The following is a 23,046-nucleotide window of genomic DNA, read 5'->3' as shown; positions in this document are numbered from 1 at the left end:
GAAAATTAGGAAAGCCCTCTCTCCCCCCCGATTGCATGTCACAGCTCCACTGTAAAACTGACACCCTCTCTTGCCAAACTTAAAATATTCAAGAAATATCAGTACGGTACTTGCTGTACATATAAACAATATGTATGATATATGAACATTTCTAGAGCCGATGAGGGCGCACTCCTATTTCAGTTAATTATAATAAAGCGAAACCGAACTTTGTAATTTTTGTAATGCTTTAACACTAGGATATGGTGGTGTGAAATTTATTTCAAGAACTGCGATATGGACTGTGTGTGTTCTTTCGATTATGCACGCAAACTTTTGCCCATGGAAACAAGTAAAAAAACTAAAGAAATAAAGAAAACAGAAAACTGCACAAAAAATAGAGAGAAAAAACGGGAACAAAGAAAACCAGCTATTTCTTACACGCGTAAAATTACTTCCTTGAAATTTGTATTTTTCTCTAGCAGTGACAGATGTCAAATATTATAATAAAAAAGGAAACGAAAACAAAAGAAACAAAGATTTGAGATTACAATACATAACGCCGTGATTGGTGGATAAATATACGTTAAGGTTGACAAATTAGGGAGCTTTAGCAAAGACGACGGGGACGTCAGCGAGAAGGGCAAAACAGGAATAGGTTTAGATTGGCAAAACAACAGCACTGCACGTGCATCACGCTTTTTTGTACATGGCTTTGCCGTCACTGCACGACTACGACGTGAAAATGCCTAATTTCACGTATTGTGGAGGACGTGAACACAAAACAACGAGTTTGTTTTTCTTTTCCTGAACTTCGTTACCCTCTTTCAGAATTTAACTCCGGAAAAGAATTGCCAGCATTTGACGAATTGAACGAGATGGAATTTGCGCGATGAAGTTTGAAGCAGCGCGACTTTACTTTGTACGTGACGTTTTCGTAGCCGTGGCCGTCGTTGCATTTGTTGCTTAAGCTCCCTATTACTGACCAAGCAATATCGCAATTTCTCCTCCACCCCTACCCCCTACCCTATGATTTAGCTATACAAATATCGCATCACCTCTCTCCCCTTGCAGGGCAGCGCTATGTTCCCGAAGAAAATGCGAGTCACAGGACGAGACGATGCCAGAACATCGCCTTGAGGTTGTTTGTCTTTCTTCAATCAAGGTCATAATTTCTTGAAAAAATTCTAGAAAATACAGGAGACACGACTGGTTGTATGTTGGTTAGACAGGTTTGCTTGGACATATACCTTGCGAGCATCAACATTGAAGGGGGAGGGAAGGCCAGAAGTCAGGAAGCGTTTCAATTGTAGCGCGTTCACTGGTCTACTTCTTTCGTCTTGTAAGCCAGTTTACCCTTGTTAAATTCTTACCTAATAATTTCTTAGAGATAATACAGGCAATCAATATATTGTAATTTATTGCCGGCACTTATAGTCACTTTTCTGACTAAAATTATGACTAAAGTCTAAGTCCCTGCTTCAGTTTCACGTCTACCTAATTACATTTCTACAGTTGAGTTGGTGGAGGAAACCTTCACATCCACGCCTCATTCGATCACTAAAGTAACATGTGTACCCTTAAAACCAAGCATATATTAATCCAATATCCATATACACTGTTGAATAAATTACCAATTTTACAAGGAAACAAAAATATCCACAAACAACGCTCCTGCTTGCAATATATTAAATATAAAACATAATACTAGTACCTATTGGTTCACTATTAAGTTACTCTTCGAATATAAAATACTATATTTGAAATTTGCGTTTGAATCCCAATAAAATAAACCGAGCAGGGAAGCACAAAACAGCTGAAAAACGAGTTTAACTTCAGTAGGGAAAACTGCAGCTTTCGGTCCAAACATTTAAACAGACAGCGAATCTTGGATTAAAGTTATCGGTAGTCCATTGTTCGGTTCTGACAAGGGAGGACCATGTACTTGACTGCTCTTTTATGTAAAATTCCCCGAGAAATATCAAAGAATTTTACATTGCTCTTCTGGAAATCGCACTCACACACTGCGTTATATAATAGCTATACTAACTAACAGAAGTTCTCGGCAACGTTTTACCCTAGCACACTGATGCATGCGATCAAAATACGACTTTTCTGCAAACTCCTTCATTTTTTATAGAACGGACCAGATCTGTCATTATGGCCTGTATTGTCGTGACCTTGTTTTACGTTTGTTTCTTCTTTTTACTCCTCACACGTCGGTGAAAAATAAATATGCACAACAAATAAATAAGGCTTATTTCACTGACACAAACATTTGGACTTTGACTGTTAAACTTTAAATTACATCCCAGTTTTTTTGCGAGGTGCTGCCTTGTTATTCTTAAACCTGTACTATTCCCGTGTAGAGCTATCACAAGCGACTCTACTCTGGCACGGCAGTAGTGCGCCGTTTAAATTTCAGTCGTGTCAACGCCTTTCCAGTAGTACAGCAAACTTTGTGTTTCTACAAGGAAGAAACACGGCTTGCTTTCAATGCGTATTTTTTACTGCCGCACCGAACTCATAAACTACAAACACCACTTCAATGCGAAACCAAGTCATGCAACGATTGAGGACGGGAAAAAGGAAGGGTCCCAGTTCTTCAGCTACTGCACGTGGACAGGGAAATCGTTTCTTAGAGTAACACGCGCATATGTCACCTATACTTCTGTATAATATAGTCAGTATTGGTCTTTAAGTCCGCTATTCTTCTATCTAGAAGTCGCTCCAATTCTTTTTCCCGTCGGTTTTCCTCAGCCAAAAAATCAGATGTGATTGAGGAGCGCCTTGCACCAACTGGCGTAACAGACCTCTGTTTAAAATAGAAAATAATAGAAGCTAAATAAATACACTTTACACGGTCACGCATACATAACGTCAATATGCTGTCAGTGTGTGAACCTACCTCAGAATCAGATGGAGCTGGGCCCGCAGCGAGGTCAGCGTACATTAGCGCCTCAGTATCCGTATATCCACTGCTGGCGCTCGTGTGACTCATATCCACTGCTCTTCTGGGACCATACTCAGGTAGGACCTTGCTCGTGGAGGACATCACAGGCTGAGGAGCTCCTGGAATGGACAAATTAAAGTTTCAGTGAGTGGCAGTTGGAAGTACCATACTTGTGAGGCCATAAAGCAAGTAAAACGGTCGAAAAGACTTTTTCTATTCTCGAACCATTTATCCTCTATTCACACTCTTTCATAACGACTAAACTTGATGAAAATTTGAAATATTCCACCTTTGAGCAGTGAGCGCTCTACGTTGTTGAATTTCAGGCAAGATGATACAAAAATGCAATCTAACAATCCCTTCATACTTTCTAAATAAGTTCTATATGTTTTCTTGACAAAACGGATTGCCATGGCCATAGTTTATCCATAAGAAAACTACTAATTTTGACTCAAACTGTTCAATTTACCCCGTTAAAAGTTCTCGCTTGTAAAAGAAGAGAGACCTTAAAAACGACATTGAGCTGAGCCTTAATCGTTACCCTGGAATCTGAGGTAAGCTACGTTCATATGATACAATGAGGCTATTCACCCCCTTTTCGAGCAGCTCTTACGCCAGCACTAAAACCATATTGATTTCGGCGCGATTTCGTTAACGGAGCGAAAGTGGAGCGTCACATGTCGGATAGTTTCTGTGCCACACTTAGGTGCAGTGTGACTACGTAAGACCCACAGACGCGGAAGTAAATATTCAGCCAACCGCTATGTGTGTGATAGACTGCGAGTAGTCTCTCTTTTTCTTCAGATTAGGCGAGGGGAGTCGATGCGCCGCGAGTGTCGAGCGGCGCGGCGGTGAGACGCGAGAACGAGGGCCTCTCCCATCTAGCGCGTGGTCATTTGCGTGTCTCGCTCTTGTTCCTCGATGGACCAAGAAAAAAGAGAGACTGCTCGTAGTCTATGTGTGTGAAGTGGAGCTAGTTCTGTGCGGTTGCTTTTCATGCTTTACGTGAGAGCCTTTCGTGTCGCCTTGAAAAACTATCCAGAATAGTGTAAACATAGCCTGAACTTAATTTTACCGTTAGTTAATGGAGTTGCGTGGCTCCTAAATCGTTCGTTCTCCGTTTGCAAAGTGTGCATTTGTGTTTCGTATTTCCGTATTGTCGCTTCAAGGCGAGCTTCTAACGAGGCTACCTTGCGATCCGACTCTGAGCGCAGTTCACTATGGCGTCTGAAAAAAGTAATATTAATAGATAAAATTAAAGACAACTTTAACATAACATAACAAAACTACGATTATTAAGTAGGTTGAGTTTGATCGTCCAGGTGAACGTAGTCCTGAATAGGACTGTTGTTGTTGACCGTGACTGATGTTTCGACAACCTGTGCGGTAGTTGTAAATGACTCCTGCGCTCAAACCTTTCACAACTACGATTCTGTTGAGAGAAGTTTATTTTTGGTCTTTCTTCTTACTTTTTTTTCGCGTGTTCTCAAAGAATAAACTAACAAAGCCTCACTGCGCTTTTTTTCACCAGAAAAGTAAGTACAGCTATTTCTACTGAAGGAGGTTAAGCTTCCTCCCGATCATAAAATGATAAAAAACTGCTAACATTCAAAACACGTTTATTCAACAATCTCGCTAAAACTCGTAGTAGAGTGACGACGGCTAGCACATTTTCCCGCCAAAATGACGCTGGTTCACGCGCGCGCACTACGTAGTATAGAGAAAATCTCGTTGTTGTTGTTGTCATTCTCGTCTCAGAATCTTAAGGTAGACTCCAATGGGTCAATACCATGACATTCACTTTCTAACCTGAACTCGTTGTCCTTGATGTCTGCCAGGACGTCTTGGTTCTTCCTCAGAGCGTTTCTGTATTTATCTTGATATTTACTTTCTAACGTTGACAGCTCCTCTCGGAGGGTAGCTACCTCGATACGTAAGTTTCTGTTATCGTCCTAGGATACAACAGACAGAAAAAGAAGCAATAATGTCGCAATATCTGAACGAGTGAAGGCGAAAGTGACTGCATCAACTGTTTTCTAGCTAACTAGCAACAGAAGTTTACAATAACAATTTAGACAAAAAGGCAAAAGTAAATTTGGAGCCAGTTCAGTGCTGTAGGTTATTGTCAAACACGAGTTACCTGTTCAGTATCGGAAAAAGGGGATGGAATAGAGGGGTCCGGAACCCCCAAATCTTTAAAAGGACCGACAGACTGGACGATATTTTAAAGAACGTTGCTAACTAGAAACCGAAATAGTTATCACCGAAGATACGCATACAACCTTAACCTTTCAGCTTGAAAAGAAGATTACACTGCATTATTTCATCCTACAGCTTAAAAAGGAAACTTTGCTTGCGCAATGCCTTTCAACCATGGGATGCCCTCAAATCGACGAAATCTGGACAAAATGATTTCATCTGACTATCACAGAATGTTTCAAAGCTCGGTACTGTATAGCCTGTGTAGCAAGCGTTTCCGTGCGTTTTCGGAGCCAAGAACAAGGAACGAGTGTCGAAGACCGCACGAAAAATGGAAGTGAAATGCCATTCACTGCGCGTATCAAGACAGGAAAGGTATACGTAATAGAAACGAATGTTTAACAGAGTGGAAGCTAGGTAATAATTGGCTTCAACAGTATGCACAAGTTGTCCCTCCTTCCTTAACAAAAATTCCTAGATGCATCCCTGCTGTTTCTCTATTTCTTACCTCGAGCTGACCGACAACTTGAAGATTTCCACCATGAAGATCCGATAGATCCTTTTTAAAAAAAGGTAGCTCACAGTAAATAGTAATAAAATAAACAACCTTAAATAAGGGGCTTACAAACCAGGAAAAACACTTGGACGTGGAGCGAAAAATACGAGTTTTCTTTTCCTCTCATCTGGGGTCCCGCGGTGCGCTGTTACTCCCGCTCGCGCGTGGATAACTGACTTTTGCTACGCTGGCTACTGTGCATTAACAGGTATATTGAAGTTGACCGCACAAGAAAGACAAGGGAGAAATCAGTTGATGAAAACCATAACCGATAAGTTTGGCCAAAAAGGCCAGCAAATTTCGATAACAGTGGTGTCCAACGAGAAATCATGTCTTTTTGCTCAGTAAATGTTGCCAGATGTTAACCCGCTAAGGGTCTTATGGCAAATTTAAACAACGACAAAGCTAGAAACTCACAGTCAGCTGATCATTCAGAGCGCTGTCTCGCAAGTGTCTGTTTTCAATCCTCAGCGCTTCGAGTTGTGCATTGGTTACCTTCAAAAAAACAAAGAATTGACATAACAAATAAGATCTCACAAAAAAGAACATAATTAACAAGTAGAGGACCATAAACCAGAGGATATCCAGTTCGGAATGGGCATCCTGTGGTCGAAATATTACGAGGTTTTGCTTGGATGGAGTTCTTGCCCGTCACAGAGTAACCCAACTCCTACTTGGTTGGTATTCATTTAAACACCGGGAAGGAGAAAGACAATGTATCGCAGTTTATTGTACAGGAATTTCTTGTCTAAGGAAGACAATGTGATGGCACTGATGAAGCCTGCATGGCAAGCGCAAAGAGGGGATGGGGAGGGGAGAAAAAATCGCCCTCCCTTTCCTCCCCATATCCCTCCCTTTCTTTCCGAACCCCTACTGATGTTCAAGGCACAACGCCCTAATTAGCAATACAGTATAAGCCTGGTGAGCAAGGCTACAAACTCCCAAGCTATAATTAGTTTTCATACTTGAAGTTCAGCAGCTGATCTGTCGTGCTTTTCCGTTGTTTCTCGCAGGTCTTTTTCCATACGTTGACTTCGTTCAGTAATGGAGGCCATTGCAGTATCTCTTCAAGACAAAACGAGAGAAAAAAAAATCAATTTTGCCTCACAATTCTCTTTTAAGTCGTTAAGGGTAATTTTCTAATGGGTGAGGCTGAGCCGTAACGAAATATGTGGAAAATGTTTTTTTTCACACACCGCTGGGGGGCCATGGGCATTGATAATGTGACCGAAAGGCGGGCATTTGCTTTTGTTGCGTCCGCTATCACTGACCTTCCCACCCACTCACCGTCAGATTTCAATTTCGTATGCTGTTTAAGTTTAATGTGCAACTTTGTAATTTTGTTAGTGTCTCACCTTTCTAGGAGTATGTTATATGTACATTTTTATGAATTTGGAATAAAGGTCAGGCTGCAGCGGTAGGCTTGGCATGGCTACCAGTGGTGTGTGAGAAATAGTTTGATCACAAATTATTATAACCTGGGTTGGCGAATACCGAAATTTGCCGCGCTTGATCAGCAACGTCACGTGACGTCACACTATTCATCGATAACAATTAGTTGCCGAGTCTGTTGATGCCCTTACAAGAGCTTCGTCTTGTTTCCTGCATCTTTAGAAATTTAGCGTTAACTTTTCAAGTTTGCCGTTTTTCATCTACGTCAATCTCGTCCATCCTTAGTCCTTCAAGGTTACTTTTACTTGTTTGCTGTTTTCCTTTTGTACCGAGCTAACATTCGAGGTTCCAGCTACTTCAAGACGAACTTTACGTTACAAGACAATGACTTTAATATCACGACAGAGTTCCTTTGCAAAAAAGTGACTCAGATGAGAGAAAATACTACCTTTGATGTAGTTCAGCAGTCATATTCGTAATCTGCTGTTTCATTCCATCTATTTCAGCTTGATGAGCCTCATCTACACTGGAAATTCTCTCCTTGAGCTGAAACGGTTTCCACAAGAAAAAATATACTGAAAGTTAGTAATGGTACATTCTCGAAGAATAGGCAACTTTACTGTGTCCATTTTGATTTACAATAACACCTTGGAGTAACAGGTCATATCTCTGCTATACATCTAAATTAATTACAGTGGCCAGGGATCTCAGCGAGCTCTCCTGAGTTTTTCTGGGGAGATCCCCTTAATATATACGTAGGCTAAATCTTTAATTAAACCGTATATATTCAGAGATGCCAACCTCTGGAGATCTAAAATCTGGAAACTCTCCTTTTTTCACTACCCCCCGGAATTTCAACGGACTCCCCCCGCCACGACAAATTGACCCAGCCCCCAATGGGAATGACTTAGGAGATTATATGAAGTCTTACTTGAAGTACATACTATCAAAATTCGTATTCATTGTTTTGATGCCAGAATTAATCTTTGTCACTGACTAAATACGTGCAAAAATGCCCCAGAAACCGTACTGCAAATAAGTACAATTCAAGTTTTGAGCTAAAAAAGGGCTAAATCTCAAACTAAGGCACAGAAAAGCTCAAATGATGATTTTATCCGGGAGATCGGTGCCGTATCCGGGAGAGTTGGCTCGTATGTATATTAGATCAGTTTTTAGTTCTCATCTTTAGTGTCACTTAATAATGATGTCATGGCGACATCGGAACGTTGTGTTAAACTTTTTTGGCTTAACTTTATTCTTGAGTCGTAATCTTTAATCAGTTTTGTTTTGTTAAAGAGTTATACGATTTATACGACTATAAGTACTTTAGGCTGTGTATGTACCTAATGGTAAAGTGATTCTTTAATAATGGGAAAACAATGATTCAAATAACAATATGATACGGTGAAATTCTTAGGCCTCTGAATCTCAGTTTTACTCTTTTGATTGTTTGCACCGATAAGCACATCATTCCCTACATGTGTAGCAATAAAACTAACTGACTTTTTAGCAACAAAATGAAGGAAGAACAATTTCCAAAGTGTGGCCATGTTGTTTTCAAAAGAACAAAGAAAAAGAACAAAAAAGTAAAGAAGAACAAAATGTCAGACTGGACTTACTCGTGAAATACAAACCTTAGAATTTTCCAGCGCCAGCTGTTTAAGGTCATTTTGCTCAATGAATTTCACCTCTTCAGTCTATGAAGTAAAAGAGAATGTTCAATCGTAGCGAATTCACATGTTTTTCAAGTAATGTTTAGACATTAGACTCCAGCACGAAGGACTGTAGAAGGTTCTTTCTTTTCGAGAGAGAGAAACTTGAATACTTTTCAAAAGTAAAGCTAAGAATTTTGCGAGAAAGATGTTATTAAACTGAATAAAAATAATAATAAAGAATTAGAAGAAGAGTTTGTGAACTCTACATTGAGGGCGTTTCCCGCGATTCAAAATCCTTTTCTTTTAATTCTTTTAGTCTGCACTACCCCGCCCCTCCAAGCCAAGCTAACATTTGTACAAATTACCTTCCTGTTCAGCTCCGCTTGTAGCTTGGAAATTTCATTTTTACTATTTTCTAACCTGGCAAACAAGGAAGGAATTAAAGAGAGAAGCGAATATTTAATGAAGAACGTTTACTTATTTATTTGTTTTTTAGTCACTCACATAACGTTACAATAAAACATGATGTGACAAGGAAACCTAAAGAAGCTGGGAAGAAGCTTATATTAATAGGCTTCCTTAACCCTTTAAACCCTAAGATGAAAATTGGAATTCTCATTTGTTGCCCCTATTCGTTTCCTACAGACGTAGTAGGGAGAGGTTGATAAAATATCAATTTAATTCATCTTGTGTGATCATGTCCGTAATTCTCATGACCACTCTGTTTTACAAAGCATTGATATTACAAGGAGAAATTTGATGCTGATCTCTCTTAGGGCTTAAAGGGTTAAGCTAGATTACGAACCACTTACTTGAGTGCAGAGTATACAGAAAACATAAAACTTAAGCGACGGAACGACTATCAGTGAGATAATTCTTCAGACTTTTTTTAAAAACAAATATGGAAGGAGAGCTGGTTAGTGAAATTGGCAACGAATTCCAGATTGTTGGTCCTTGATAAAGGATACTGAACTGCTTAATAAATTGTAATGAACAAACGGAATATTATTTGAAACGCAAGGCCAGGTACTCGTACTCACTTTTTGGTCAGATGGCTCATTTCATTCTTTTGATACTGGCTTGTATCAAAATGTGATCTGCAAAACAAATCATTGAGGGGTCGGTTACTTAAACCGCGGTTTTTAAATCTTTGGACCTCCAGATTAGAAGACAAATGCCTTTCTGGTCTACACTTAATGCTTTCATGAAACTGTTCACCGTAAATGGTGTTTACGTAAAAGCGTTCGGCGACCCTTCTGCATATTTCTGAAAATGGCTTAGAACGCAGTTTGGTTAAACACTGGTTAAACTCCGTTTAAATGATTGGCCCAAATTATGTTTCCAGATTTCACTCGGTCTTCACACCTGCAGCTAAAAGACAGACGCCAGTGAGATTTGAGAAAGAGAATGGTAAACTCTGCCATTGGTTTCAGCTTTTTCTTCGTCATAAACCTCTACAACGAATCAACACCGATAATAATATATTATATAAACTCTTTGTTTGTACCTTTGTTTTAGTTTGACGATAGCCACCGTGAGCAAAGAAAGTCAGCTTTACTGATAACTGTAGCTAGCAGGAATTAGCCCAAAAGTCATTTTAACTCCCACAATTTTTATGGATGAATTACTCAAAAAGCTTCACTTGCCAGTCAGGTAAGTTAAGAACAGAATTCACTAGCCCGATAGCAAAATCCACTTGCCTTGGGCTATCGGACGCTACTTTCTAAGGCTTTTTTTTTTAACGAAAGAGGTACCCAGAGGTACAATGACCGCAGCCGTCATCAGGAAAGCAACCGTCAACCTCCCCTTGGAATCAATTTTTGACTCGCCTAAACTTTCTGTCAGTTTCAACGTCCGAATCGTTCGCACTGCAAAATACATTGCACGCCTGCTTTGCAAGCTACTACTTTCTTTGCACGCCGAGCCACTCAAATATATATTATATTTTCTTGTAGCTTGGTGTCTATATTTTAGGTGTATAATACAACTCTCGGATCAATATATTTCCTAAGTTAAATGATCGGCAAGCAAAGGCTTTTAAAGTAGCGCAATTTGACCCCATCTTTATAGAATCTACTTGTTGTGCTCAGGGAACGTGTACCTTTTTCCAAAAAAAAAAAGAAAAAGAAAAGTAAAAACTTACTGTATTTCTATTCGACTCGTCCTGAGATCCTCCTTTAGCCTCCTTATTTCAATGTTTTCTGTTCGTTTGCCAACTTCCTCCAACTGTCTAAAATGTGGGCAAGACAAAATCACACGATTACTGATAACTACAGCGGACTTCCCCTACAGTCTATCTTGGGGAGAGATGTAAGTGGAGGTTGTAAAGAAATGACCCCGGCTCCGCCTTATAGAGAGGTATATGGGTGTTTTGTGACACCGATATAACGGGGCGCGAAGGGTAGAACATTTATATCTTTCAAAATCGTTATACGATTTATAATGCAATGAAATATATGATTAATAAAACAGAAACCAAAAGTTCACAACAAAGTCTTAAACAAAATAAAGCGAGACAGGTATAAAGAATGCATCAGAATTATTTAGATTGAACGTCATTCGCATTCACATGGCCATGGAAGGGTAATTTTAGCAGTTGTGACACAACTTAATGATTGTTGTCGATCCAAAGAGGGATTCAACACTTAGCAATGTTATTACTATGTTCAGTGCAACTTCTAGCTTACCTGATAACCTCATCTTTCATGACCAAACTCTGTTCCAATTTAGACACGTCCTCTGAGTGCTGTCTTTGGTCAACTTCTGCCGCCTACAATTTATTAACAAAAACTTAGTACTGATACATTACCTTTGCCAAGTTCAATTGCTTGGCCAAACTTAGATTTTAGAATCATGGTTTAAGGTCCAAAACAGACCATAGAAAATGACAGTTGAGCCTTAACGTCTCTCTTTCAAACGTTTAAAGAAATCTCCCAATCATACCCACCGCAGCCAGTGACCCGATGATCTCTCATGGTGAAGGCACATATCAAACAAACTACAGTAACAACAGAAAAAAGGAAAAATATCAAATATATTGATAAGTTACCCTGATAAGATCATCTCTTGCTTGGAGTTCCAACTGCAGATGCGTATTTTCTTCCTCTAGTCTCTACGGTACAAACCAAAATATCTGACTGTAATATAAATCTTATGCCATTTACCATAAATAAATTAACCAGGAAAAACAAAAAAACTAAACAAACAACAAGTTTAACTGAATCTCTGGCGAATTTTCGCCAAAATCGTCACTCTCCAAGGGGCCACTTTTGGCATCCAATTTAAATCGCCAGCCGTCTGGCGATTTTCCGCCATTTTCGCCATTGCATGCATTTCTGGTCCTAAGTGATTACCTGAACTGAGGAGTGAATCCTTCTGAGTTCATCCTGCAGATTAGCAATGTCAGAAGCTTGCTCTCTGTTGGAGGCTAATGCTTCTTCTAAGGAACTCTTGAGTCTGTTAATAATACGTTACGTTTATAAAACAAACTATACCACCAGCGTATTACAAGGCATGTTTAGTGTTCCCCTAGATTGTATTGTTCCAGCAGATTTTAGTGTTCACCCCTAGATTCGAGTATGAGGACGACTATCAGGGCGAAATTTAACTTGAAGGTTTTTCGCGTATTCATGAAAACTGCGCCAAAACGACAGGGGTTATAACAGGTGTAGTTGAGAGCAAAGGGCGCTTTCCAAAAGTCAGAACTGGCCGGTCGGAGAGTCATTTTCAAGGTAACCAAAAAGCTGAGTTATGTCGCCCGAAATAGAAATAAGCTAAATAAAAAGCCTGTGTGTTGTACACCTCGGGCGGAAGAAATGTGAAATAGTGATGTTAGGATGTTGTTGAGCATGACGAAATTTCAGGCGATATTACTCATTGATTACTCAGCATTTTGGGCGACTTAACTAAAAATTTCTGGTGACATAACTTGGGGCGAGACAACTTTCAGGCGACTTGACCGTAAACCATTTTGAAAATGAAGTAGACGTATTTTTTTTTTAGTTTTCGCTCAAAAACCCATCAACAACATGCATACGAATTGAATGATCTGCCTGGACAGTTTTGATTAAAAGTGAAATTCTCATTACGATGGGAAAGGTCTGACCGATCAGTTCTGGCAAATAGAAAGCGCTCTAAGAATACGACAAAACTGTTAATTCTATCAGCAACTCCTCGCCAATGCAAAAACGTGTTCTTACTCTAGGGATAATACAGGATTATACAAAATAACGTATCACAGATGAGCATGCTGTTATTGGTCAGACCAAGTTCGTTGAACTGAAATAAAGTAATGCTTCACCCCACACAACAAGAAAACTAACAAACAAACCGATTTTATCCGAACTTTTATAATCACATCAATTTACATTGTTTGTAAAAGAATCCTTACTGTTGAACAGTGTCTTCCGTTCCATCGCATTCATCTTTCGCTCGGCCAAGCTGCAATTTGATATATGTTTTAATTTCTAATGACTAGTCTTGGGAATTTAACATGTGATTGTATGGATGAAGGCTAGATACTGAACAGTACTACTACTTGTACTGCACTATCCTCTTTTCACTGGCAAAGCAAGGAGCTTACTTCAATCTGACTCAGGATGAGAGGTTTTGGAGAAATATATTGGAAGTAATATGGTTGAGGTAAAAACAGTTACCGGTCATTTCGATACAAGTTAATTCCTTCGAGGAGGAAAAGGAGTTTTCTGCAGTCTCGATCCGAGACAATGAGTTTATTTCAAAACAACCGTGTATCCCTGCCCTACATATAAATTGAGCTTTGTTGCTACATAACGTTTTCAAAATATCAATATATTTCTTGCAGTTGCTGCCCTTGAAGTGAAGTGTATATGATACTAGCATTCCTTCCCTATCCCATTTGCTTATTTACTTAATTCTTTCCGGTTATTTACTTCAAACTCGCGAAAACTAGAACCTTTTTCGATTTCCCTTAAAGGTTCGAGTTATCGGGAGTCGACTGTACACTGTTGTACATGTGTAAAGAAGTTACTCAAGACTGTTCTGACAGTGACTCATACCTGACTGTGTAATTCAGCCATCTCCTGTTGATGATCACGTTCAAGATTTTCCATCATCTGTCTTCTTTTATTTAGCTGTGCTTGGTATCCAAGTAACTGTTGCTAAAAATTAAATGCAGGAGCTATATCACAAACTTTAACAAAACTCAAACTGTAAGAATTGCCATCAGTTTGCTTGAAACATAAAAATAACCCTCAAAACATTAAAAGAAAGGTATAACACAGTGAATACAAAAGAAGACACCGATGGACAAAGTTAAAAAAGATCAAAACAGGTTGCAGATGTGGTTTTGAAAACTTTTTATAGCTGCCAAGAGCTTTTAAAAGTCCAGGATTGTTCTTTGTACAGTTGGATATGGTTTGATCTAATGCGGGTTTTGTCACTAACAAGTAATTTCTCAAGGTCATGCAAGGTCTACAGCAAACAAGGACGTTTAGTTGACATAATTAACCAAATGAACTAGACAACCGTGACAGTCTCTTTATGTGCCCTTAGAATGACTCAGTTGTGTTTGAGGCTTTCCTGAAGTCTTCTACATGTAATGAGCTAACTTTAATTTTTGGAAAAGAAAACTTTCAATGAAAACTGTAGTGTTGGAATCAAACGGCTTTGACTAGTCTCCTTGCACTACTTGTCTTTAATCATTTCACTCAGTGTTTACATAATATACATGTATGACAAGTCACATGTTCTTGTAAAACAAACAACATTTCTGGCATAAAATTGTAGTTTTGGTTTAAGAGACACTTGTAAGCTACAATCTTAGACACAATAAACAGAAAATTTAGACACCCCTTCCCCCCTCCCCAACAAATCAACGAACAGGAAAATGGCATGTTTTGGCCTTTCAGCTTGGATTCATACTTGATGTCAGGGGGGTGGGCGTTTTGCTGTTCCAATTTATTCTGTCTTCGAGTGTAGATACGTGACAAACCATGAATGACAAGGTCTTCTCTATTTTACAAAATTTTTAGTGGGTATATTAATGCTTTGTGCCTAAGTAGTCAAGGGTGCAGAGCGTGCCAAAATATAATTTTTAGGCAAGAACTAATTCATACCAAAAAGCAAAAGTACATGTAAGTTGGCACAAGCCACTGGAAACTGCTAAAGCACAACTCTGACATGATATATCATTCAAGAGTCTTGCAATACCTGCATCAGATCGCTTTTCTCAATCAAGGCCTTCTTCTGATTCTCCAGTGCTTTGATGCGATCATCTCTCCCTTTACGCCCTCCTTCAAGCTCCAGCATCTTGGCCTGATAATCCTACAGTGCAAATTCTAAAGTAAATTTGAAGATCTTCAAAGTAATGTTTCTGTTCAAGATTTTTAATCGTATCTATGATGAACCTCTACTAAGAGGCCAACCTCCATAAAGAGGCCTTCCACTTTCAGTGTCGTCACACAATGCTCCTCCCTGGGAACATTGCGTGACCCTCCTAAAAACAGCTGTGTAGCAGACTAACTGTATAGTTACACTGAGGAGTTATGTTCAAAATATACTACCTCAATTTGATCTTTGAGATTGTCCACTTCTGTGTCTTTGGACTTCAGATTAGTGAAAAGCTGAAATGTAGATAATCAATTGCAACTGAGAGAAAATTCTGAGAGACCTAATAGACTATGTGGTATCATTTAGAATAAAATAATAAAAATAATTAAAATTACCTGGTCTCTTTCTTTTTCAACCTGAGCTGCTTGTTTATTGCTTTTCTTTTGCAGTTTGTCATGTTCATATTTCAGGTTGTCAACCTGAAAAATAAGTTCAGTTGTAAGCAGTTAAATTCTTTATCAGTGATTTTTATATAGTATGAGTATACTGTACATGTGAATTGAATTTCACAAACATAAGGATAGTAACTGTCTTAAAAGTGACACAGTAAAATTGCCAAAGACTCAACATTAAGTTGGTTTACTTGACCAAGACTTTAGACTTGATTAGAGCTATAGTTTTGAAAAGCTGCCAAGCAATAAAATTATTGAGACATTACACATATACACGTAGCAGTAAATTTTGTATCAAGAGCTGTTGAATACAAGACTGGAGTCTACCTAAAATAAAACTAAAGTAATGATGGTGCCTGCAATTTAATTTTCCCTGTCTTTTGCACAGATTCTTCTGAGACATTTCACAAGAAGTAGAAGTTTATAAAAGGTCACTTCAACAATGTACAGTACAGAAAAGACATCAAGCTTTGACAAAATAGTCTGCAGTGTAGGCACAAAAGGCTAGGGCATCAGAAGAAAAAAAACGCATTCGCTTGCCCCTCCCCCCTTTTCTCCTCCTCTCACACCCCTTTTGAGGCCAGTGCCATGCAGCCTAGCCATTTGCCACTGGCTTGTGGTACGTTCCACTTTTGTTTTGAAAGTTCTACATAACTTCTGTGATCTTTAAGGGTATAGACAGTGGAAAATAATATCATTGAATAGAACATTTTTATCGTAAACGAGAAACTAACAGTTCAGCCCTGCTATACCTCTTCTTTCAGATGCAATACATGTTCCTCATACTCAGCAACTAAATCTCTTTGAGTCATTTCCATCTCATCTACTTTCTGTTGAAGTCTTCCTACCTGTTTATAGAATGTGAAGCAGATCATAGTATCTAGTGTAACAGCATGCATGCATGCACACATCAAGGCTGTGCTCTAAGGAAAATTCAAGGGAGCCCAGTGCTCTGGACATGTAACATCTGGGGTGCCCAGCATAATGATTTGTATTAAAAATCTGAGAATTTCTAGTCTTCCGAGAGTAAAAGTTGGGCGCCAGGGGCCACCAAGCTCTGCTAGAATACAGCCCTGCACATAAATGGAAGTTGATATTAAGGTGCTGTCTAATAGCCTTTTGCAGGCAAGCAAGATTTATCTAGCTTAGGCTAGGAAGCTGTGGAAAAACCCCAAGATCTTCAAGTGTATGTAGGGTAGATTAGTTGGAAATACAAATGGAAAGAAGCTTTTCAGAGTTTTCAGGAGTTAAGTGGACATTGTACCTGTTTTGGAGGCCACAAAAATAATTATTACTTTGCTTAAATGACCTGAAGACACTCTGATTAATGAAAATGAGCATTAGAATTCACAAACATTGAAAAATAATATTATAATAAAACTTGTGTCCTGTACCTCCTGACTTTTGTGTTCCATTTCACTTTTAACAAACTCCAGTTCCTTAGTTTTCTTATCGAGCTGAATCTGAACAGCATGCATGTGATTTTCCCACTCACTTTTCTTAGCAGACACCATCAGGTCAATTTGCCGCATTAGCTAATAACAAATGTGAATAAGAATCAACAAATTTAACAAAAGTAACAGAAACATTAACTAAAATGACCATACAACTTACTGGTAAGTAAAATACAGTGGGACATCAAAGTCCCAGTTTTTTTCAAGGATGTTAATACCAACTACTGACATCTTTGAGGCTATGTTACAGGGAATGATTTGTAATATTTAGCACAACACAGCATTGTGACACCAAGGCATCATTGATTCAATTTGTTACAACATTGTTCCAGCCTTTTTTCCCCATAAATCTTCATTGCAAATCATCTTGTGTAACATATCACCTTTACAATAACCTGAAGGTTTCAAAACATTTTTTAAACTTTACAGATCCCCCTCCCTCCTCTCTCACCATGAGAAAAAGCCTGTACAACATTTACTGGACACAAGACTATACATTTGTACATGTTATTATAAGACCAACATTGTGCAATAAAAATCTCATGGACAACTAAGATAATAAAATTCATGTTTCACAACAGATTTAGAATTAAAACGAAAAAAAAAAAACAAAAAAAAAATACTGTAGAATACACCAAATTTACCCATTTAATATGTTTTTTACATAACGGTAAATATTATTATGAAACTTGTAACTTAAGGCAATGCGAAATACATTTTCTGCTCAGTTTTTACAATGGACAAGTCAAAATTCTTTCAAACTAGATGTAGTATAAAAATAATGCAATCCTCATGTAACAATTTGAAACTTTCAAAAAGGTAAGATTTACCTGCAGGCATAGATCAGAGATCTCAAACCTCCCTTTTTCATGTCAAAAATAGCTAAACTAAATTACAGAAAAAAAATTACAATGTACCTGAAGAGTTTTAGATGGCATCGTTAAAAGAAAAACTTATACCAACTCGATGTTACAGAAACTAAAATTACAATACTTAATTAATATTTAATTACGTTCAATGTTTTCCTTTGTGAACAAAAAATAGTGCCCATGAACCTAAAGTACCATGTGTGAATCTGTACATCATAAGTTTACAGACTGATGCTAATAAATTATTCATCCTCAGATCCTTTTCAAAGACAAAATCGATTGTTATAGTTGTATATCCTTTTAAACCATTGTGTGTGTCTCTCTGCACATTAATATAGTCCACGTTGCCATAATTATAATCACTTTTTTATTGAATAATATTTTTATATTTGTTTGTTTGCCTCAGAATACTAAAAATTTATTATTGTGAGATGGTACATTTTACTTAGTTAATACTTTGTCGAGTATAAAGAGCTCTTACTACTGGTTTAATTTTACAGCTTAAAATAATTTTTCTTGTTAATTTTATTTAGTAAAAACTGTCTAGAGTAAGATGAACTACAATTTTGACTGCACAAAATAGTTGACTAGTACACATTTATCAAATTAAAAAATTATATACATTGTCTTTTAATACGTTAACCCATTCGCTCCTGGAGATTTTGCCGAAAAACGCGTTTTGAAGCTAGTCGAGTGGTTTTCTGGTCACTGTCTTGCTATAAAGAGCTAAAACTTACCACAAACTGGTTTACAGGTCGAACACTTCGCGGCCTTCTGATCCAGATGCAAAATATCAGCTGGCGAAGTTCCGGCATGCGCAGAAAGCAAAATTTCGACATAGTTTTTGGGTTTAAAAGTGACACAGCGGTCTTGACTTTTACTTTTCGCTTTCTCTCCTCCCTTCTTTTTTTCCTTTTCTTGCTTCATTTTTTTTTTCTCTTGCTGGGCATTTAGTAGGCTTGATTTTGGTGGGAAGAGTTTTTAGGAAAGCTTTTAGGATCTTAGGATTAGGCGAAAGGAAAGGTAGGTGGGTAATGGAACAAGATTTTCATGGAGATTTTCAGGTCAATGTCACATGGTTTTTTGCTTGTTTCTCTGGTGCCCTTGACTAAATTGTGCTCATTCTGGTATGGTTTGAAAGATCTCTTCACTCTGCACAAGTTAGTGAAGAAAGTTGTCCTTGACCGTTAAAACTGATGACGTCACAACGGGTAGAAAGGACCTGGATCCGCACGGGCGGTTACGGGCGGTTCAGGGGCGAATGGGTTAATGTTACAGGTCACCAAGTTGGATTTTCAATTTCCTTTGTCTTCTGGGCCTTGGAGACAAAGAAAATAGAAAATCAACCAAAAATCCTGGACAAAAGTAGTTGCAAAGGCTGTAAACCTTAACAGTAGTTCATTTTGATGTTCAAAAAAGATGGTTTTCCCCTTTAGTAACCCTCCCCAATTCAATGTTCAGAAACAACTGAATAAGAATATTATTATTATAAATTGAATTTTGTTCAACAATGGGCCAGGAGCAGAGAAGAAGGAAAAAAGGTATAAAGTAGTAGCCTTGAGTTCCCAACACTCTTGATGATGATTGTTGGTTATATCAAAATCCACCTGAAATCACCGTACCTCTCTCAACTCCTCCTCACATGATGTCAGTGATCCTTTCCTGATCAAGCTAGATAAAAAAACGGTAAAGAAACAGTATAAAGATATTGTTGTGGTTTAATTTTAATTTTTTTGTTTTTTGTTTCTGAGTATGGCGATATGTGTTGGTGAGTTCAGAACAACAGTTTTGCAAAAGGAAAATTCAACTGACTGATTCATATAAAAATGATGGAACCACCTTACATGTACATGTGAGTAGCCAACAGAGGTGACCTGAAATATTTCCAGCTCAGAATAAACTAAGCGTGAAACTAATAAATAAGCTCACTGCACTTTGAGAGTATAATGGAGTACAGTACATGAAGGATCAACACGGTACAAATGCAGTACCAACATTAACCTTTACACTTGATACCAAGGCCTATACCACCAGGGCCTGTGCAGTAAGCACCCTTCACAGCCATTACTATCCAAAATAAGCAAATACAGTAAATTTATGTTTATACAACAGTTTTCCTGATATTTTTAAAAGAGTAAAATAAAATGTCAGTCCCTTTAAACATCTTTTTTTTTTTATACCTGGAATGCTATGCTTTTTCAGATTACTTTCATTCAAAAGGGTACAGCCACTATTCAAAAGAATTTTTAGTATTCATTCTCAAATAGAACTCCTTTATTTTCTAAGCTTATTGAACTTGCTAAATACAAGTAGAAATACCCACAAATGAAGTTTATTTCATTCTTCCAGCAAGCTACACAGCTACGATATAAATATATTAACTTAATTAAACCAAATCTGGAGAGTCTGATAACTCAGACATACTTTAACCAACACCAAAACAAAATTGTTTACGAAATAATGAGAATAATTCATTGACACTACCATGAATATTGAGTTATGGACATGTATGCCATTCAGAAATTTACACCTGCCTAACCTAATTTACATATTGCCCAAAAAAATGTCAGAATACTCAATTACTATAACTATCCCATTTGATTATACACGTATTCCATGGAAGATAAACTTGTTTCAAAATAATAAATTATGTTGGCTCCACCAAAGATCTCAAAAGGATTTAGATCACCGTCACCGCAATTACATCGACGGAGACTTTCAAGTTATGAACTTCAGACCAGTGAGGCACAAACAAAACCACAGTGGTCAGATGAGGTAAAATAAATTTACAAAAACTGTAAATTGAAAACTTCACTATACTTGATTATGAATGTATATTTTTTTAATTTTTGAGAGAACTAAATGAGACTTAAGTTTTAGAAATTATTAGAGCAAAACCAGTAGAAGGTTAATTGCATGAGTGCTTATTTTTTGAAAAATTTTAAATTAAATAATTATAAATTCAAGACCTGTAAAACAACTTGATTGTCAGTGATGTGCTTGGGAGAAAAACTACACAGTTTCTTCTAACCGGTAGAATCCATTTGCATGCAGATAATATAGAAACTCTTATAGGTTTTTTTCCTTCACTTCTGCTTTTACAAGTACATGAAGTCCAAGTAGGCAAAACAAATCCAATCCCATTTCAGATCTGTTTTGAACAGAGGAAAGCTAAGGAAGACAACTACTGGGTTATCAGAATGATTTTGTTACTTGTATAATGGATCTAAATATGACATTTTCTGAACAACATTATGTATGTATGCAATACTGATCTTTAATCTTTAATCGATGTAATTGCCTCTAGCGAGCTAATCTGGCAATGGACGGCCAGTACACGGAAGCTCATAACCAAGAAAGAATACTAGCAGTATTTTTTTTTATTTTCTTATGTCAGAGATGTGAACAATGTAGTGTATTAAAATACCAGTATTTAATTGTCTTTAATGTTATTATTTTGATATTCCTTTTTCTAAATTTTATGCAGTGAAGAGGGGTCTATTATAATAATATTACAAAAATCGAAAGTCCAATAACTGGTAACCAGAGTTTATAACAAGTGTGCTTTCTCATTAAAAAAACAACATGTATTTACAAGGTCACATTTTAGAAGCGATCCACTCTGACAGCTACTGGGCCAAGTTGTCCAAAGATGGGTTAAGATAACCCAGGGTCAGTGCAAGATTTAAGTTCAGATATGAAAGCTTAAGAATAATTTCAGTTTTAATTCTTTTTGTCTACAAGTTGATTATTGGAAGCGTTAAAAATAACAGAGAAAATTATCTGAGAAAATGCTTTCGAACACAACAAAATGAAACCCACGTTAAATTTAACCCCAGGTTAAGCGTTAATCGGCCTTTGAACAGCTGGGCCCAGTTGTATAAACTGTTGTTATGGAGCTTAATATCAAGAAGTTCATTTTTATTAGCAGTCTAGGGATATAGTATGAGTATATGACTGTTTCTTTTGATCAGGTGAGAATTCATATGCATGGCTCGATCAGTTTATTACCAATTTAGCATTTTTCATCAAAAAAACATACACGTGTGTACATTTAATTTGCAAACTATGGAGAGGTGGTGCGGGTAGTTGGTAAACCCATTGGCAGTGACTTAGATGTTATCACATTGATTTCATAGACTAGGTATAATGTTGTTGTGGTTCAGTTTTAGCTGTGCCAGGGGTCTTGGTAAGATAATCTGGCAACCTAATGATATCTAGACTGTCCAAAGTCTCCTGTTTTTCTGTAGGATTGTTCGGTCCAGATCAAGCGCTTCTTGTTATTGGTGGCCATTTAAGTTTAAATTTACCAAGGGGGTGGGCATCAGGATTAAAGCAATTTTGACAAAGACCACCTGAGATTCTACCATGCCAAGTCATCCACATTGAAACAAGTACATGTACATGTAATAGTAGTGGGCCACTAAAATGTGAATAGACCAGTTCCTATAGAGGATATTCTTACCTCTCCTATATAAACAAATTGTATTTTGTCTATCCTTCCCCCTTCCTGGTCATATAATTACCATAACCACAAGAAAATTAGGCTGATTTAGCAACAGAATGAGAACATCAGTTGATGACGGCACATGCAAATCAAACAACTGTCTTAACCAATGGCAGAGTGGCAACTTAGGCACCAGAGGTAGAGTTTAGTCCTTTCCGCACTCTTTCCTGTCTTAAACAGTACTGAAGTTCCCTTTCTGTTGCTAAATCAGCACTAATGTTTTCAGAAAACCTGGATCGGTTCAGTCCTGTCAGTCATTTAATTAATGAATAGCTATGTACACACGTACCCCAACCAACTAGCCACAGGTTCTGGGGTGGTGTTGGTGGGGGGGGGGGGGGGAGGGGGGGGAGGGGGGGGATTGTTAGATACAAGGTTCAAATTATCTTTGGTTTATGAATTAGTTAACAATCTGTTTACATTCAATTTGTTATCATGCATAATTATAAGCTCACCTTTCTGAGAATATATCTGTAAACGTTTCCATGTCAACGGTTTCCTTTAAATTCTGTTTCCCCCGCTTTTTTCTTTATTTTCTACTTCTCATCCATAACGAGTCCTTGAGGTTAAAAAATATTCTGTTACCGCAGGCGGCCATGTCAGAAATTGATCACCACTTCTAAGAACGAGCAATCGGCAGTGCTAAATTCCAGTTTCATAAGAGCATGTACACTTCCTTATGTCACCAAATCAACAGAAAAGATTCCTACACTTTCAGATG

The 23,046-nt window shown here is 37.8% G+C and overlaps 1 protein-coding gene across 1 annotated transcript; it reads right to left on the bottom strand.

The window, feature by feature from the left end:
- Positions 1–1,417: 1,417 nt before the first annotated feature.
- LOC140950270 (centrosomal protein of 63 kDa-like) lies at positions 1,418–22,916 on the bottom strand. The gene is made up of 24 exons (XM_073399482.1): positions 22,781–22,916; positions 19,441–19,489; positions 16,890–17,030; positions 16,248–16,343; positions 15,439–15,522; positions 15,277–15,336; positions 14,924–15,037; positions 13,771–13,872; positions 13,125–13,174; positions 12,088–12,190; positions 11,784–11,846; positions 11,422–11,504; positions 10,878–10,964; positions 9,775–9,831; positions 9,100–9,154; positions 8,714–8,776; positions 7,528–7,625; positions 6,653–6,752; positions 6,105–6,182; positions 5,640–5,690; positions 4,742–4,884; positions 4,008–4,159; positions 2,888–3,051; positions 1,418–2,794 (listed from the first exon to the last, which is right to left on the bottom strand). Exons 1-24 carry the CDS (start codon positions 22,810–22,812, stop codon positions 2,639–2,641), a joined length of 2,181 nt encoding a protein of 726 aa, XP_073255583.1. The 5' UTR covers positions 22,813–22,916; the 3' UTR covers positions 1,418–2,638.
- Between the last annotated feature and the right edge of the window lie 130 nt (positions 22,917–23,046).

The sequence above is a fragment of the Porites lutea genome, chromosome 10 (genome assembly GCF_958299795.1).
Source record: "Porites lutea chromosome 10, jaPorLute2.1, whole genome shotgun sequence".
Lineage (NCBI taxonomy): Eukaryota > Metazoa > Cnidaria > Anthozoa > Scleractinia > Poritidae > Porites > Porites lutea.
The sequence above is the reverse complement of the archived record's forward strand: the minus strand, read 5'-3'. Positions and strand labels throughout refer to the sequence as shown.

Excerpts from the sequence above, each read along its gene's own strand:
- LOC140950270 (XM_073399482.1), bottom strand. The coding sequence starts at position 22,812 with ATGGAAACGTTTACAGATATATTCTCAGAAAG. Across the intron at positions 19,490-22,780 it reads ACAGATATATTCTCAGAAAG|CTTGATCAGGAAAGGATCAC; the intron begins GTGAGCTTATAA and ends TTTTTTATCTAG. Across the intron at positions 2,795-2,887 it reads CAGCTCCATCTGATTCTGAG|AGGTCTGTTACGCCAGTTGG; the intron begins GTAGGTTCACAC and ends TATTTTAAACAG.